The 16,031-nt window shown below is 48.4% G+C and overlaps 1 protein-coding gene across 1 annotated transcript; it reads right to left on the bottom strand.

Moving 5' to 3' along the window:
* Positions 1-4,414: 4,414 nt before the first annotated feature.
* On the bottom strand, positions 4,415-14,299 carry LOC100594136 (exosome complex component MTR3). The gene is given in 4 exon segments (XM_012512070.2): positions 4,415-4,485; positions 4,488-4,556; positions 4,559-4,991; positions 14,129-14,299. Coding segments are annotated over 4 exon segments (744 nt in total).
* Between the last annotated feature and the right edge of the window lie 1,732 nt (positions 14,300-16,031).

Below are 16,031 nucleotides of genomic sequence, written 5' to 3'. Positions count from 1 at the left end.
TGGGCATAGGCCAAACTAACTTTGCAAAGAACTTAGTTTATAGTTTAACTTTGAAACAAAGACACTAACAGCCCTTTCCCAAAACAGATCCCCTTTCTGCCTAAGTACTAGACTGCTTTTGTAGGACTAATAAACTAGCCACAAGATTAGAAATTATGGTTTAGGAGTCATGGAGCTGGAGGCTACAAGATTCTGACCCTCCCCAAATTGCTGTTGGGGATAACATCACTATTATCAAACCTAAGATCAGTGTTTGAGATATTTTGCAGACCCTGCAGATCCTTAATGGATCAGCTGCCACCACCCAGATTAATAAACTGGCGCATCTGGTCTTGTGGTCCCCACCCAGGAACTGACTCAGCGTGAGAGGACAACTTTGACTCCCTATTATTTCACCTCCAATCCTATCAATCAGCACTCCTGAATCACTGGCCCCTAACTACTAAATTGTCCTTAAAAACTCTAATCACTTCATTTTCAGGGAAACTGATTTGAGTGATAGTAAAACTCCAGTCTCCTGTACAGCTGTTTCTGCGTGAATTAAACTCTTTCTCTATTGCAATCCCCTGTCTTGATTAATTGTCTGTGTCTAGGCAGCAAGGAAGAAGAACCTGTTGGATGGTTACAATAATTGCTTTTTATAGAACATTAATTGGATAATACTTGTATCAGGGAGATCGGTAAGTCAAGATTCATATCTTTTTAGTGCTCACAATCCTTAAATGTTTATTGGCGGCCGGGCACGGTGGCTCACGCCTGTAATCCCAGCACTTTGGGAGGCCGAGGTGGGTGGATCACGAGGTCAGGAGATCGAGACCATCCTGGCTAACACAGTGAAACCCCGTCTACTAAAAATACAAAAACTTAGCCGGGCGAGGTGGCGGGCGCCTGTAGTCCCAGCTACTCGGGAGGGAGGCTGAGGCAGGAGAATGGCGTGAACCCCGGGGGGCGGAGCCTGCAGTGAGCTGAGATCGCACCATTGCACTCCAGCCTGGGCAACAGCAAGACTCTGTCTCAAAAAAAATGTTTATTGGCATCCACAGGATGGAAAGAAAGAAAATGCATATGCAGTAAGGAGAGAACAGGTCTCTTTTGATGTGTTTCTGATACTTACTAAACCTTAAGAGAGAGCAGAGCCCAGGGAGCCCTTTTCAATAGATCAAACCCTGTTGGCCACAGAGAAGAAGGTGGTAGTTAGTTTGCATATGGGACTCAGGGTTGAAGGTCTCCAGAGAGACCTCACCACTCTGCTCAAGATGTCTGGAGTGAAAGCCAGAGAAATCTCTCCAAACGAATAAGAAAGGTGTCAACCAGGTCCTGTGGGAGCAAAGGGCTGTGAGGCTCCTTAAAGAAAATTACCTGGGGGAAAGGGGAGCTTGACTGGGGGCCCCATATTCAACACAAGGACGTACATGTTTATAGATATAGACCAAAACTAAAATTCTAAGGCCCTCCAATCATCTGAATGGATGGACTTCCTCCTCAGCCATGGCTCTTTTAAGATTTAAACTGAGAGACTGTTTCAGGCCATAACAGGAAGTCGGGGTTGGACATGTCTCATTATACCTCTCCAGCATTAACATCAACACAGACTTTAAGTCTGGTAAGAAACGTTTTACAACCTATTCTCTCTGAAGCCTACTACCTGAAGGCTTCCTCTGCAAATAAGAACTTGGGTCTCCACAACCCTTTATCTTTTTATTTTTTTTATTTTTATTTTTTGAGACGTTTTCTTGCTCTGTTGCCCGGGCTGGAGTGCAGTGGCACAATCTCGGCTCACTACAAGCTCCACCTCCCAGGTTCACGCCATTCTTCTGCCTCAGCCTCCTGAGTAGCTGGGACTACAGGCGCCAACCACCATGCCCGGCTAATTTTTTGTATTTTTAGTAGAGATGGGGTTTCACTGTGTCAGCCAGGATGGTCTCAATCTCCTGACCTCGTGATCCATCCGCCTCGGCCTCCCAAAGTGCTGGGATGACAGGCATGAGCCACCGCGCTCAGCCACAACCCTTTATCTTAACCCAGACATTCTTTTCTGTTGATCCCAGGTCTTTAGACAAACTCAACCAATTGTCAACCAGAAAATGTTTAAATTTACCTGTAAGCTGGAAGCATTTCCACCCACCACCTTTGAGTTGTCCCGCCTTCCTGGACCAAACCAATGTATTTCTTAAACGTATGTGATTGATGTCTCATGCCTCCCTAAAACGTATAAAACCAAGCCGTACCCTGACCACCTTGGATACATGTTCTCAAGATCTCCTGAGCACTGTGTCATGGGCATGGTCACTCATGTTTGGCTCAGAATAAATCTCTTCAAATATTTTACAGTTTGATTCTTTTTGCTGACATAGGGTAGAGCTAGTTTTGGCATATCAAGGTCTGAAATTAGAAGTCCCTTGGGAGCCAGTTATGTAGGAGTAGCTACTATCGCTTTGGGAAGCCAAGTGTGAGGGTCATTGTGATCAGGACAGTGAACTGGATCAGCAACACAAGGAGAGTTGGAGCCTGGAGCAAAATTGCTTTGGTTAACTTTTTGGGGGCTGATTTTTTTTTTTTTTTTTAAATAAAAAAATCTGGCCAGGCGCAGTGGCTCACACCTGTCATCCCAGCACTTTGGGAGGCTGAGGTGGGTGGATCATGAGGTTAGGAGATTGAGACCAGCCTGGCCAACGTGGTGAAACTGTCTCTCTACTAAAAATACAAAAATTAGCCAGGCTTGGTGGCACCAGCCTGTAATCCCAGCTACTCGGGAGGCCGAGGCAGGAGAGTCGCTTGAACCTGGGAAGTGGCGGTTGCAGTGAGCCAAGATCGCCACTGTACTCCAGCCTTGGTGACAGACTGAGACTCCATCTCAAAAAAAAAAAAACAAAACATCTCAACAGGCAAAAGTAGAGAAAACAATACAATATAATAAAATCCTATATTCCCCTCACTCAGAATTAATAACTATCAACATTTAGCCATATTTTCTTCATGTATCCTTTTTGTCAATTATTTTATAACAAATTCAAGGCATCATATTTCACCCCTATATTTTTAGTGTGTGTACCAAAAATATGGACATTTTCTTATGCTCTTTCATTGTCATTATCAGATATAACCTACAACCAGCAACAATTCTTTGTAGCAATCTACTGCTCAGTCCGTAGTTAAACCTTCCTAATTATCATCTAAAAAGTGACTCTAAACAGTTGGTTTCTAAATTGAGAGCACTGCATTAGGCCATTCTGTTTCTTATGTCTTTTAAAATCTAAAACAACTTCCCTCTCCTCCTGGCAATCACACACACTCCATCCCATGGTTAATTTATAGAACAAAAGACCACAAAGTTTATCCCTGGAGACAAAACCCTCTCTTTGTACTCTTAAAAGGTAATTTTCACAAACATGAAATCATGGCTCCCATATAGATATAACAGTGAACATGTATTAAGGATTCTTTTGTATACATTAATTGGTGATGAAACTAGGCAGATGTTATAACACAGTAGATATAGTTTGGCTGTGTCCCCACCCAAATCTCATCTTGAATTGTAGCTCTTATAATTCTCATGTGTTACAGGAGGGACCTGGTAGGGGATAACCGAATCATGGGGTGGTTTCCCCCTTACTGGTCCTGTGGTAGTGAATAATTCTCATGAGATCTGATGTTTGTTTTTTTTTTCTTCAGATATAAAAGGGTTTTTCTTTTGGCTCAAACACAGTAAGTGAGAAGGCACAGCCCTCTTGTCCAACCTCTCAAAAGTCGCTCAGTTATATTGGAGGGAGTCACTGGCTGCCTACAAAGGGTCCATCCCTTAAATGACAATTTAAGGTACCAGCTTCCAGGTAAGACCAGCTGAAGTGGTTTCCAACTTGGGAGTCAGGCTGGGCTCACAGGTTTCCTCAACTGGGTTGCAGCTGGGAGCTGGCTCAAGTAGAAAAGTTCCTTTAATGAGGTTTGTAAAAAGCCCTTCCAGGCCAGGTGTGCTGTAATCCCAGAACTTTGGGAGGCCAAGGCAGGTGGATCATGAGGTCAGGGGTTCAAAACCAGCCTGGCCAACCAAGATGGTGAAACCCCATCTCTACTAAAAATAGACAAAAATTGGCTGGGCGTAGTGGCAGGCGCCTGTAATCCCAGCTACCTGGGAGGCTGAGGCAGAGAATTGCTTGAACCCAGGAGGTGGAGGTTGCAGTGAGCTGAGATCGTGCCACTGCACTCCAGCCTGGGCGACAAAGCGAGACTCCGTCTCAAAAAAAAAAAAAAAAGCCCTTCTAACACCACAGCAGGCTCTGCTCGAGCCTCCCCAGGTGCTCTCCGGGGCTCTGGCTGTTTATCTCAATGCAGGCTGGAGGCTGACGGCACAAGTCCCCCAAAGGACGGCAGCAGCACGGTCCTCAGCATGGCGTCTGTCGTTGCTCAGGCTTCTGGTTCAGGGTGGGGCAGCGGTGCCCCTACAGCAGGCAGCCCACACCAGGCATTGCTGCAGCACGGGGTCGAGGGCTCGCAGCCCTGGAGGCCCAGGCCTACGGCCTCCGCCCAGCTCACGGTCAGGCCGCCCTCCCCGCGGCCAGCAGCTGGGCCACCTGATTCAGCATGGGCAGGAGCGCCAATGTGACACCGGGGGCAGCAAGCTCCTGCTCGAGCCATGTGGGGTCCAGCAGCCAGGTAGGCACGGACCCTGGCGCAAGGCCCAGGCCACAGCTCACCACCAAGTCATTCATCTCCACGCCTGCATAGGCCAGGGCAAGCTTGGCGGTGTTGAGCTCCGCGGCCAGGGCTGAGCTGCCTTCCTCCAGCAGCAGCTCGGAGGCCTCAAGCTGCGCGCGCAGGTAGCGGCCCAGGCACATGCCCGGCTCCAGCGCCTCCTGTAGCACCAGCCCCAGCTCAGGCTCCTCGCCGCCACCCAGGGGAGCGCAGCAGAAGTCACAGAGCAGGCGACAGTGCAGCGCATCCAGTGCTTCGCGGCCCGCCCTGGCCGGGCTGCCGCTGTGCTCGCCGCCCTCGGCCTGGCCAAGATCTTCAGAGGTGACAATGTGCTGGTGGCCCTCGCTTGCTCTGGGCACCTCCTCTGCCTCGGCATCTGCTCTGGCCACGTTTGGAGAGCCCTTCAGCCCGCTGCTGTACTGTGGGAGCCCCTCTCTGGGTTGGCCAAGGCCGGAGCCGACTCCCTCTGCTTGTGGGTCGGTGGGGAGGGAGAGGTGCGGGCGGGAACTGGGGCTGTGTGCGGCGCTGGTGGGCCAGCGTGAGTCCCGGGTGGGCACTGGCTCGGCAGGCCCTGTACTCAGAGCGGCCGGCAGGCGCCACTGCCCCGGGTATCGAGGGGCTTAGCACCCGGGCCAGCAGCTGCGGAGGGTGTGCTGACTCCCCCAGCACTGCTGGTCTGTGCGGCGCTCGAATTCTCACCAGGCCTCAGCCCCCTCCCCGTGGGGCAGGGCTCCGGACCTGCAGCCCGCCATGCCTGAGACCCCCCCCCACCCCACCCTGTAGGCTGCTGTGTGGCCCGAGCCTCCCAGAGGTGCTGCCCTGTGCTCCAGGCGCCCAGTCCCATCCACCGCCCAAGGGCTGAGGAGTGGGGGTGAGCAACAGGGGGACTGGCAAGCGGCACAGGACTGGCGGGCAGCTCCGCCGGGAGTCCCGGCAGCCCCGGCGTGGCATCCACCAGGCGAAGCCAGCTGGGCTCCTGAGTGGGGTGGGGACTTGGAGAACTTTTATGTCTAGCTAAAGGATTGTAAATGCACCAATCAGCTCTCTTTGTCTAGCTCAAGGTTTGTAAATGCACCAGTCAGCACCCTGTGTCTAGCTCAAGGTTTGTAAATGCACCAATCAGTGCTCTGTGTCTAGCTCATCTAGTGGGGACTTGGAGAACTTTTGTGTCTAGCTAAAGGATTGTAAATGCACCAATCAGTGCTCTGTGTCTAGCTCAAGGTTTGTAAATGCACCAATCAGCACTCTGTGTCTAGCTCAAGGTTTGTAAACGCACCAGTCAGCACCCTGTGTCTAGCTCAAGGTTTATAGATGCATCAATCAGTGCTCTGTGTCTAGCTCATCTAGTGGGGACTTGGAGAATTTTTGTGTCTAGCTAAAGGATTGTAAATGCACCAATCAGAGCTCTGTGTCTACCTCAAGGTTTGTAAACCAATCAGTGCTCTGTGTCTAGCTAATCTGTTTGGGGACTTGGGGAACTTTTGTTTCTAGCTAAAGGTTTGTAAATGCACCAGTCAGCACCTGTCAAAACGGACCAATCAGCTCTCTGTAACATGGACCAATCAGCAGGATGTGGATGGGGCCAGATAAGGGAATAAAAGCAGGCTGCCTGAGCCAGCAGTGGTAGCCTGCTTTGGTCCCCTTCCACCCTGTGGAAGCTTTCTTGTTTTGCTCTTTGCAATAAACCTTGCTGCTGTTCCGTCTTTGGGTTCACACCGCCTTAAGAGCTGTAACACCGCGAAGGTCTGCAGCTTCACTCCTGAGGCCAGCAAGACCACGAACCCACCTGGAGGAACGAACAACTCCGGACGGGAAGAACGAACAACTCTGGACAGGAGGAAGGAACAACTCCAGATGGGAGGAACGAACAACTCCAGACGTGCCACCTTAAGAGCTGTGACACTCACTGCGAATGTCTGCAGCTTCACCCCTGAAGCCAGTGAGACCATGAACCAACCAGAAGGAAGAAACTCCAAACACGTCTGAATATCAGAAGGAACAAACTCCAGACACACCATCTTTAAGAACCTTAACACCTACTGCGAGGGTCTGTGGCTTCATTCTTGAATTCAGTGAGACCAAGAACCCACCAATTTTGGACACGATCTGATGGTCTTATAAAGGGTTTCCCCTCTTGCTTGGCTCTCATTTTCTCTTGTCTGCCACCATGTAAGAGTTGCCTTTTGCCTTCCACCATGATTGTGAGGCCTCCCCAGCCACGTGGAACTGTGAGTCCATTAAACCTCGTTTTCTTTATAAATTACCCAGTCTTGGGTATGGCTTTATCAGCAGTGTGAAAATGGACTAATACGCCAGTTCAAGGGAAGAGTGGGAAGGCAGATACACTCATAGATTAGGAATATTAAAGTTAGTGTGTAAATGGAAGCAAAGTGGGGAAAGGTAAGTCAGTTGAACCTCCAGGAGCAGGACGAAATTGTCTATAGACCACAGTTTGTTGTGCTTGCTGTTATCTAGAATTGTACAATAGCTTCCAGGGATTTGGACTCAAATAACCTGGAGTGGAGGGATTTCCTCTACAGGCTACAATGCAGTTCTCCTTAGTATCATTTCCCTAAGCCTCAATCCTATCTCTCCGGCCCCTCTGTGCTTTTGGCTGGGTCCCAAGGGCATTGCTAGGACCACCCAGCACGTGGGCCTTCGGGCTGGCTCTGCCAGAGAACTGGAGAGTCGGATGGTTTTTTAATAATCACCTTGGCCAATTCTTTTACCACATCCTCATCCCCGGAAGGGACAGAAGTGGAGTTATTAATATATTGACTAAGGGCATTTAGAGTGTTGAGGGAGAGGTTTGAGGTGCACTAGGGGGAGGGACTTGGAGTTGTCTGGAGCTATGCTGGTGCTGTTTCTTCTGAGAAATAATAAAAAAAAGCTGTCATTTACTGGAAATGTATTGTGTGCCAGGAATTTTAGATGTCTTGAATATCAGCTGCTCCTTACCTCACACTAAATGTTGGCAATATTATCCTAGGTCTCACCGATAAGGAAACAGAGCCTTGTACCTTGCCCGACGTGAACAGCTGTCAAAGGGCAAAGTTAAAACTCAGCCTCACTCCAAATCTTGTCTTTTGCCCAAATCAACATTTTCCCAAGTATAAACTGAGGAGTCTGGGCATCTCTGATGCCCAAAAATACTTGCTCCGGCCAAGCACGGTGGCTCACGCCTTTAATCCTAGCACTTTGGGAGGCCGAGGTGGGCGGATCACTTGAGGTCAGGAGTTCAAGACCAGCCTGGCCAACATGGTGAAACCCCGTCTCTACTAAAAATACAAAAAAATTTAGCCAGGCATGGTCGTGGGCGCCTGTAATCCCAGCTACTTGGGAGGCTGAGGCTGAGGCTGAGGCAGGAGAATCGCTTGAACCAGGGAGGCAGAGGTTGCAGTGAGCCAAGATCGTGTCCAGCCTGGGCAACAAGAGTAAAACTGTCTTGGAAAAAAAAAAAAAAACAACAACAAAAAAACAAAACTCACTCCATGGTCAAATAAATTTGGGAAACACTGCGTTCAGATATGCAAACATGTTTCTTCACTGAGTGACTTCTCAATCCTTTAACACAGTAATGGGCATGTCCCCTCCTTCCGCCTCCAGATATACGATGTTGAAGAATTTTTCTCTCTCTCTTTGGCAGGGGCTGTTCTGCTTGCTGGATTGGAAATTATTTTAGGCCCTCGTGCCAGGAAGAAAACATAGGCAGATTTCTCACCAGCTAAAAAGGAAGGAAAAATTGTGAAGTGAAATTTTCTATTGGCTGTGGTTTATTCATGTTAAATTGTAAAGCATTTAACACAGATGGAATCTGGCACATGCAAAACAGTCACAAAACCTAGTTACTATTACTGCTGGTGCTGCTACTATACTATTACAACAACTACTACAGCTACTACTCTCCTACTGCTACTGCTGCTGCTACTATTGTTTTGTAAAGTGGGGCTACAGAAATCAAACATTTAATTGTTCTTCTTAGATGCACAGTGAATTTGTTTTTTGGACTCCAATATTCTTTCTGAGGGTCTGTTTCATCCTAGCATGACTCTCACTTTTTTTTCAATATTTTATTTTATTTTATTTTTGAAACAGAGCCTCACTCTGTTGCCCAGGCTGGAGTGCAGTGGCGTGGTCTTGGCTCACTGCAACCTCCGCCTCTGGGTTCAAGAGATTCTCCTGTCTCGGCTTGCTGAGTAGCTGGGATTACAGGCACGCGCCACCACGCCCAGCTATTTTTTTGTATTTTCAGTAGAGATGGGGTTTCACCATGTTGGCCAGGAGGGTCTCAATCTCCTGACCTCGTGATCCGCCCACCTCGGCTTCCCAAAGTGCTGAGATTACAGGCGTGGGCCACCATGCCTCTAAATTTTAATTTTTTAAAATTTACCATCGTTACCATTTTTAAGTGTACAGTTCAGTGGTAATAAATACATATGTATCTCCTATCTCCTTTCCTTGCTTTCCTCCCCCATCCCATTCCTGGAATCTAGCTAATAGCAGTCTACTCTGTGTCATCACGAGATCCATGTTTTTATTTTCCACATGTGAATGAGAACATGCGATATTTGTCTTTCTGTGCTTGGCTTATTTCACTTAACGTAATGGCCTCTGGTTCCATCCATGCTGCTGCAAGTGACAGGATTTCACTCTTTTTATAGCTGAATCATATTCCATTGTGTAAATATAACACATTTCCTTTATCCATTCATCTGTTGATGGGTACTTACGTTGATTCTATATTTTGAATAGTGCTGCAGTAAACATGGGAGGGAGATATCTCTTCAATATACTGATTTCCTTTCTTTTGAGTATATACCCAGCAGTGAAATTGCTAGACCAAATGGTAGTTCTATTTTTCGTTTTTTTGCAGAACCTCCTTACTGTTCTAATTTACATTCCCACCAACAGTGTATGAGGATTCCCCTTCTCCATATCCTCGCCAGATCTGTTATTGCCTGCCTTTATTTACTTATTTTTATTTTTAATTCTTGTAGGTACATAGTAGGTATATATGGGGTACATTAGCTGTTTTAATATAGACATGCAATGTGTAATAAACATATCGTGGAAAATGGGGTATCCGTCCCCTCAAGCATTTATCCTTTTTTTACCAACAATTCACTTACACTCATTTAGTTACTTTGAAATGTACAATTAAATTATTATTGACTGTAGTCTGCCTGTTGTGCCGTCAAATACTAAGCCTTATTCATTAATTCTATTTTTTGTACCCATTGCCTGCCTTTTTGATACAAGCCATTTTAACTAGGGTGAAATGATATCTCATTGTGGTTTTGATTTGCATTTCTCTGATGATTAGTGATCTTGAGCCTTTTTTCATATACCTGTTGGCCATGTGTATGTCTTCTTTTGAGAAATGTCTGTTCAAATCTTTTACCCATTTTTTCATCAGATTATTTTTATTTTTTGCTATTGAATTGTTTGAGCTCCTTATATATTCTGGTTATTAATCCCTTGTCAGATGGACAGTTTGCAAATATTTTCTCCCATCGCATGGGTTTTCACTTTGTTGATTGTTTCCTTTGCTGTGCAGAAGGTTTTTAGCTTGAGGAAGATATTTTTTTCAGATGCAGCTGTTTCACAGCAGCCCCAAGGAGAGTAGGATTCTTCTCTGCCTTCCCCATCCTGGGTACAAAGCCCAGGGTTCTCCCCACAGTTTCACTGGAGTTAGGGAGAGCCAGGGAGTCTTGCAGGAGGAGGTACATGCATTTAGTGATTAAAAACAGTTTACACTGAAAACAGGTAGGACTTAAAAAGTCTAGTTTCTTCCTTTTCTGTGATTTTTTGGTGACAAAATAAATGGCAGTCACTGCCATGCTGGAAAACTTGGGAGAAACCAGGAGACCAGAAGCTGACATGTTATATTTTAGTTTCTCCAAGATGCTGATTTCATTTTTGTTAAAATATCTGAAGTGTTTATATGAAAACCTGTTTCTTGCTAGTTCTTGGTTTACATTCATTTTAACCAGTCAGGGTTTGTTTGTTTTGTTGATCAGAGATCAGAGTGCTGGCACCCTTTGCAAGGAGCCCACCCATGGAGTTTCTGAAGGGTGGGGTCTTGAGCCAGGTGGGGTCTGGAGCCAGCACTGAATGCTGAGGCTCCTTGTTGGCCCAGGACTGGGGCCCAGCAGAGCCTGTGGCTGAAGGACAAGAGAGGGAGAGAGTTCCCCAAGCCAATGAACTTGTTCCTGAAGTGCTTATCCTCAGCTCCAGGACAGATGGGGTGTCCCTGCTAGGTTGGGGGACTCCACAGGGGCCAGGACCTCTGGGTGATGTTGAAGAGGAGGTTTGGGGCAGTAGGGGGAGGAGAAAGAATATGTAGGAGGGGCTCATGGGGAAGCATCCTCGGGTCCTTCTCTCCCGTGTGGGCACGTTGCCAGAAAAGAGGGTCCCCATCCAGACCCCAAGAGAGGGTTCTTGAATCTCTCACAGGAAATAATTAGAGGTGAGTCACAGAGCACAGTGAAAGAAGCAAGTTTATTAGAAACTACTCCAAGTTTATTAGAAACTACAGAGTGGGGTGCCCTCAGAAAGCAGGAGGAGGAATGCACGATCCTTTGTCAGTGCCTCTACTCATAAAAAACTGTAGCCGGGCACAGTGGCTCACGCCTGTAATCTCAGCACTTTGGGAGGCCGAGGCGGGTGGATCACCTGAGGTCAGGAGTTTGAGACCAGCCTGGCCAACCTGGTGAAACCCTGTCCCTACTAAAAATGCAAAAATTAGCCGGGCATGGTGGCAGGCCCCTATAATCCCAGCTACTCAGGAGGCTGAGGTGGGAGAACTGCTTGAACCTGGGAGATGGAGGCTACAGTGAGCTGAGATCTTGCCACAGCACTCCAGCCTGGGCAATAGAGCGAGACCTCCTCTCTTAAAAAAAAGAAACTGTAAGGAGCTATAATTAAACTTGGAATGTGCAGATGTTCTCACTAAAGGTAGGGGTTATTGGTGCTATTAATGACCACTAATCCTTTAATCTAAGCCTGCTCATTAAGGTTATCTTAAAGTGGGCTTCACTCTTAGGGCATCTGGACATCCTGCAGGCTTGGCAGGAGGTGTTCTGTATGGCCATAAATATTCATTATAATTGGTGGTCAGCTTGGGATGTAGCTATTTTCAGACCATAAGCATTAACCTTATAGGTGCCTCGTGAGTGCCCAGCTATGCACCATAAGATGTAGTCACTTGGGAGGCCGAGGTGGGCAGATTCCTTGAAGCCAGGAGTTTAAGACCAGCCTGGCCAACATGGAGAAACCCCATTTCTCCTAAAGATACAAAAACTAGCCAGACATGGTGGCACATGCTTGTGATCCCAGCTAGTGGAAGACTGAGGCATGAGAATCGCTTGAACTTGGGAGGTGGAAGTTGCAGTGACTCAAGATTGCCCCACTGCACTTCAGCCTGGGCGATAGGGTAAGACTCTGTCTCAAAAAGAAAGAGAAAAAAGAAAAAAAAAAGATGTAGTCACTTTAGTCATGATTTATTAAACCAGAAGTTCCTCTAACAGGTGCTGCTTCTTTTTAAAAACAAATTTTGTATTTCTTTTAGAGATGGTATCTTGCTGTATTGTCCAGGCTGGAGGGCGGTGGCTGTTAACAGGTGAAATTCCACTACTGATTAGCCCAGGAATTTTTCATCTGCTCTGTTTCCAACCTGGGTTAGTTCACCCCTCCTTAGGCAACCTGGCAGTCCCCACTCTGGGGAGGTCACCACATTGATGCCAAACTTAGTGCAGACACCTCATCATAGAGCACTATAGCCCAGAACTCCTGGGCTCAAGTGGTCCTCCTGATATGGACAGGAGGCAGGGAAATACTGGGTAGAAGAGGGCAATTCCCTGGCAAAAGCCCCACCTTCAAGCCTGGAAACCTGCAACCCTAAATGGGAATAGGCATTCCTGTTTTCACACCCAAATGTTGACTTTTGGCCTGCCATACCCACCCAATCCTGTACCCATATAAACCCTAAACCCCAGGCTCCATGAGCAGAATAGCTGCTGGGCAGCAGAGCAGTAAGGCAAAGAAAGAGAAGAGAAGGAGTGTCTGAACGTCAAGAGGAGTTCAGCTGGGGATGGCCAAACTCCAGGGGAAAATCATCTTCCCACTCCATTCCCTTTCCAGCTCCCTGTCCATCCCACTGAGAGCCACCTCCATCAGTCAATAAAATCCCTGCATTCACCATCCTTCAAGTTCATGTGACCCGATTCTTCCTGGATGCCAGACAAGGACCTGGGTACTAAGAGGACAGGGTATAAAAGGCTGTCTGACTCTCCACTAAACTGGTTAACCCTTAGCTGTCTGGGGATGGCAATTGCTAAAAGGGTATTCATTGTAACACTCCCCTAGATGCTACTGATACTGGAGTGCTGGGAAGGGAAGAGTGTGGTCCTTTTAAATGATATGGAAGTGGGGAACGGAAGTGCTGGGTAGAGGAGGGTATGGTGCCTGGCTAGGGCTCTACCCCCACAGACCTAGGTGAGTACAGGTACATCTTGTCTTTGTGCCCAAATGTTGCATTTTCCAAGACCATCCTGGTCTGCCACACCCCCATCCTGTGCCTATAAAAACCCCTGAAACCCTAGTAGTCAGACACACAAGTGGCCGGACATAGGAACACGGTGGAAAAAGACACAAGTGGCTGGACGTTGAGAGGACATCGAGGGGAGCATTCTGGTGGAAGAGCACACCAACAGATGCCAGCATGTCGGCAGGCCATTGACCAGCAGAACCACACAGAGTTTGGCTGGGGCAGTCAGAGGAGAGCCCAGGCCCCTGAGCTGCCCGACTCCAGGGGAAAACTGTCTCCCTTCTGGCTCCCCCATCTGCTGAGAGCTACTTTTACTCAATAAAACCTTGCACTCATTCTCTAAGTCCATGTGTGATCCAATTCTTCTAGTACACCAAGGTAAGAAACCCCGGGATACAGAAATCCCTCTGTCCTTGTGATAAGGAAGGGAGTCTAATTGAGCTAACACAAGCCACCTGCAGATGGCTAAATTAAAAGAGCGCCCTGTAACACATGCCCACTGGGGCTTTAGGAGCTATAAACATTCACCCCTACACACGGCCGTGAGGTCGCAGCCCCACAACCTGCCCGTCTGTATGTTCCCCTAGAGGTTTGAGCAGTGGGGCACTAAAGAAGCACGCCACTCCCCCGTCACACGCCCCTGTGAGGGGACAAGGGAGCTCTTCCTGTTTCACTACTATGGGGCTGAAGCCTAAAAGCACTCATCCCGGCTCCTGCACCTATCTGTCTGCGTGTTTCCCCCTCCTGTAAGGGGTTTGAGCACATGGCGGCCAAGCAAACAGGCCACACCCTTGTTGCAAGTCCCGCGAGAGGGTCAGGAAACTCTCCCGTTTTACTCCTGCCTCAGGCCTCAGCCACCACAGTGAGTGGAACTCTATGCCTCCACCTCACCTGGCTGGGTGGAGCCTCTAAACTCAGGATTCTGCCTTGAGCTGTGGCTCTCCCCTCAGGTTGACAGGGTCCAGAGCAAAACCTACGGAAGGAGCTGCAGAGGCCAGGTGGAGGGAAGGATGCTGAACTGGAGGAGGCCAGGAAATTATGAGGTGGGTGAGTTGGCGTCATCTTCAGGTTGGTCTGCGTGGGCCACTGAGCCCAGAGATTTCATGCTTGCCCCCTGAAATTCTGATTTTATCTTAGAGCATATGTTTTGCAAGGGAGGTCCGATGGGCAGTGGAGCATGCCCGGGGCTTGGAGTCTCTGTTCCTGAACTGTCTGCCTCCCAGGGCCTCTCAAGGACTGTTCCTAGCTGCCTCCTGTGCCTGAGTCTGACCCAGCTCCCCCTGGCCATCCGCCCTGGGATCCCGGCTGTCAGCCCAGGTCCGCGACAGGATATGTTGTAGAGGAGTGATGTCTGTGTTTCCGTGTTTTGCCTTCGCTCTCTGCCCCATGGGGGACTGAGTGCAGGTGTGGAAACGGTGGAGCAGGTGCACTGGCTGTGGCATCTCCAGGTGAGGGTAGGTGATGGCCACCCCCTCCCCACGCTGGCTCTTCCTGGTGTGCTTGCAGGAACCTGGTGAGGGTTCTTGCTCATCCCCTCATCTAGGTGCCAAGTGCATGGGTGCAGAGGTTGCAGTCCCTTTGGTTCTCTGTCCGTGTGGGTTTGGGAGGCAGGCCCTGGGAAGGGGAGATTGACTTCCCTGTTCTTGTCAGCCACTAGTTCATTTTGTACTGGGACCTGCAAGTTCTACCCAGGCCTGGTTAGGGAAGACTGGTAGCTGGGGCTCCAACGGAGGAGCAAGCAGGGCTGTGGGAGATGGGAAGTTTGGAAAAGGCAAAAGCCAGAGCCCAGAAGGGCTGGGCCTTCCTGGTCTGGGGCTACAGGTGCTGGGGAAGTGAAGATCCTGCACAGGTGGTCACGATGAGGAAAAGCCATCAAGCAAAGGGCCAGGCAGGCTTGGAGAACACTGACAGAGGGCTCGGTGATTAGAGGGTTGCTTCCAGGGCTCTGCTGAAAGGCTGAGAAGCAGCGGGCGTCCGGGGAGAATGGATCAGGTGAGAGGAGTTGGCTGAGCGGATCCACAGTGGGGATCAGGACGTGGTGAGGACATCCCCTGCACCCTGAAGTTATGGCTCCTGCAGAGGAGGGAAGGAGGCAGAGGGGGCCTGGGGCTGGAGATGTCAGGCTGAGCATTCTGCATGGAACTTTGGTGGGGCATTCTTTGGTGCCATCCAATTCCCCTCGCCTTGTGCTGGCTGGTCACTGTGAAAGCTAAGCAAATTCCATTTCCCAAGAAGAGGACATAATTCTTATGAATCCTAAAGGTGGTAAGAACAGGAAATATGATTACATTTTTAAAAGTTTGGATTAATTTATGAAGGACTTGAAACTGACCCAGTAGTTCTACACATTTATTTACTCATTTAACATAGAAATTGACCTTTTTGGTCTTAAAGCTTGAAACTTAATATTTATCTCAGTTCCTTTCTCAGGAAAGGACCCTCAGGCCTCTGAAAAAGTATCAGAGAACTGAAACTCACCAGATCTTTGCATCCAATGAGACTCCAGGCCTCTCATTCATCATGATTGCTTCTTTACTGAGTTCCTGTTTTCTCATGCATTGTTCCATTTCTTCCCTGCTATGGAAAAAACCTATGGAAGGAGCTGCTGAGGCCAGGTGGAGGGAAAGATGCTGGGCTGGAGGAGGCCAGGAAATGATGTACGTTGTTACATTTCTTCCCTGCTATATAAACTCCTAATTTTAGTGGTCAGAGAGATTGATCTCTCATTTCCTCAGCTGTAGCACCTGATTATTGCCTTCTTCCTTGGCAAGAATGGTCATCTCAGTGATTGGCT

This window comes from Nomascus leucogenys, chromosome 13 (genome assembly GCF_006542625.1).
Source record: "Nomascus leucogenys isolate Asia chromosome 13, Asia_NLE_v1, whole genome shotgun sequence".
Classification (NCBI taxonomy): domain Eukaryota; kingdom Metazoa; phylum Chordata; class Mammalia; order Primates; family Hylobatidae; genus Nomascus; species Nomascus leucogenys.
Note: the sequence above shows the minus strand (reverse complement) of the source record. Positions and strands in the feature narration are given on the sequence as shown.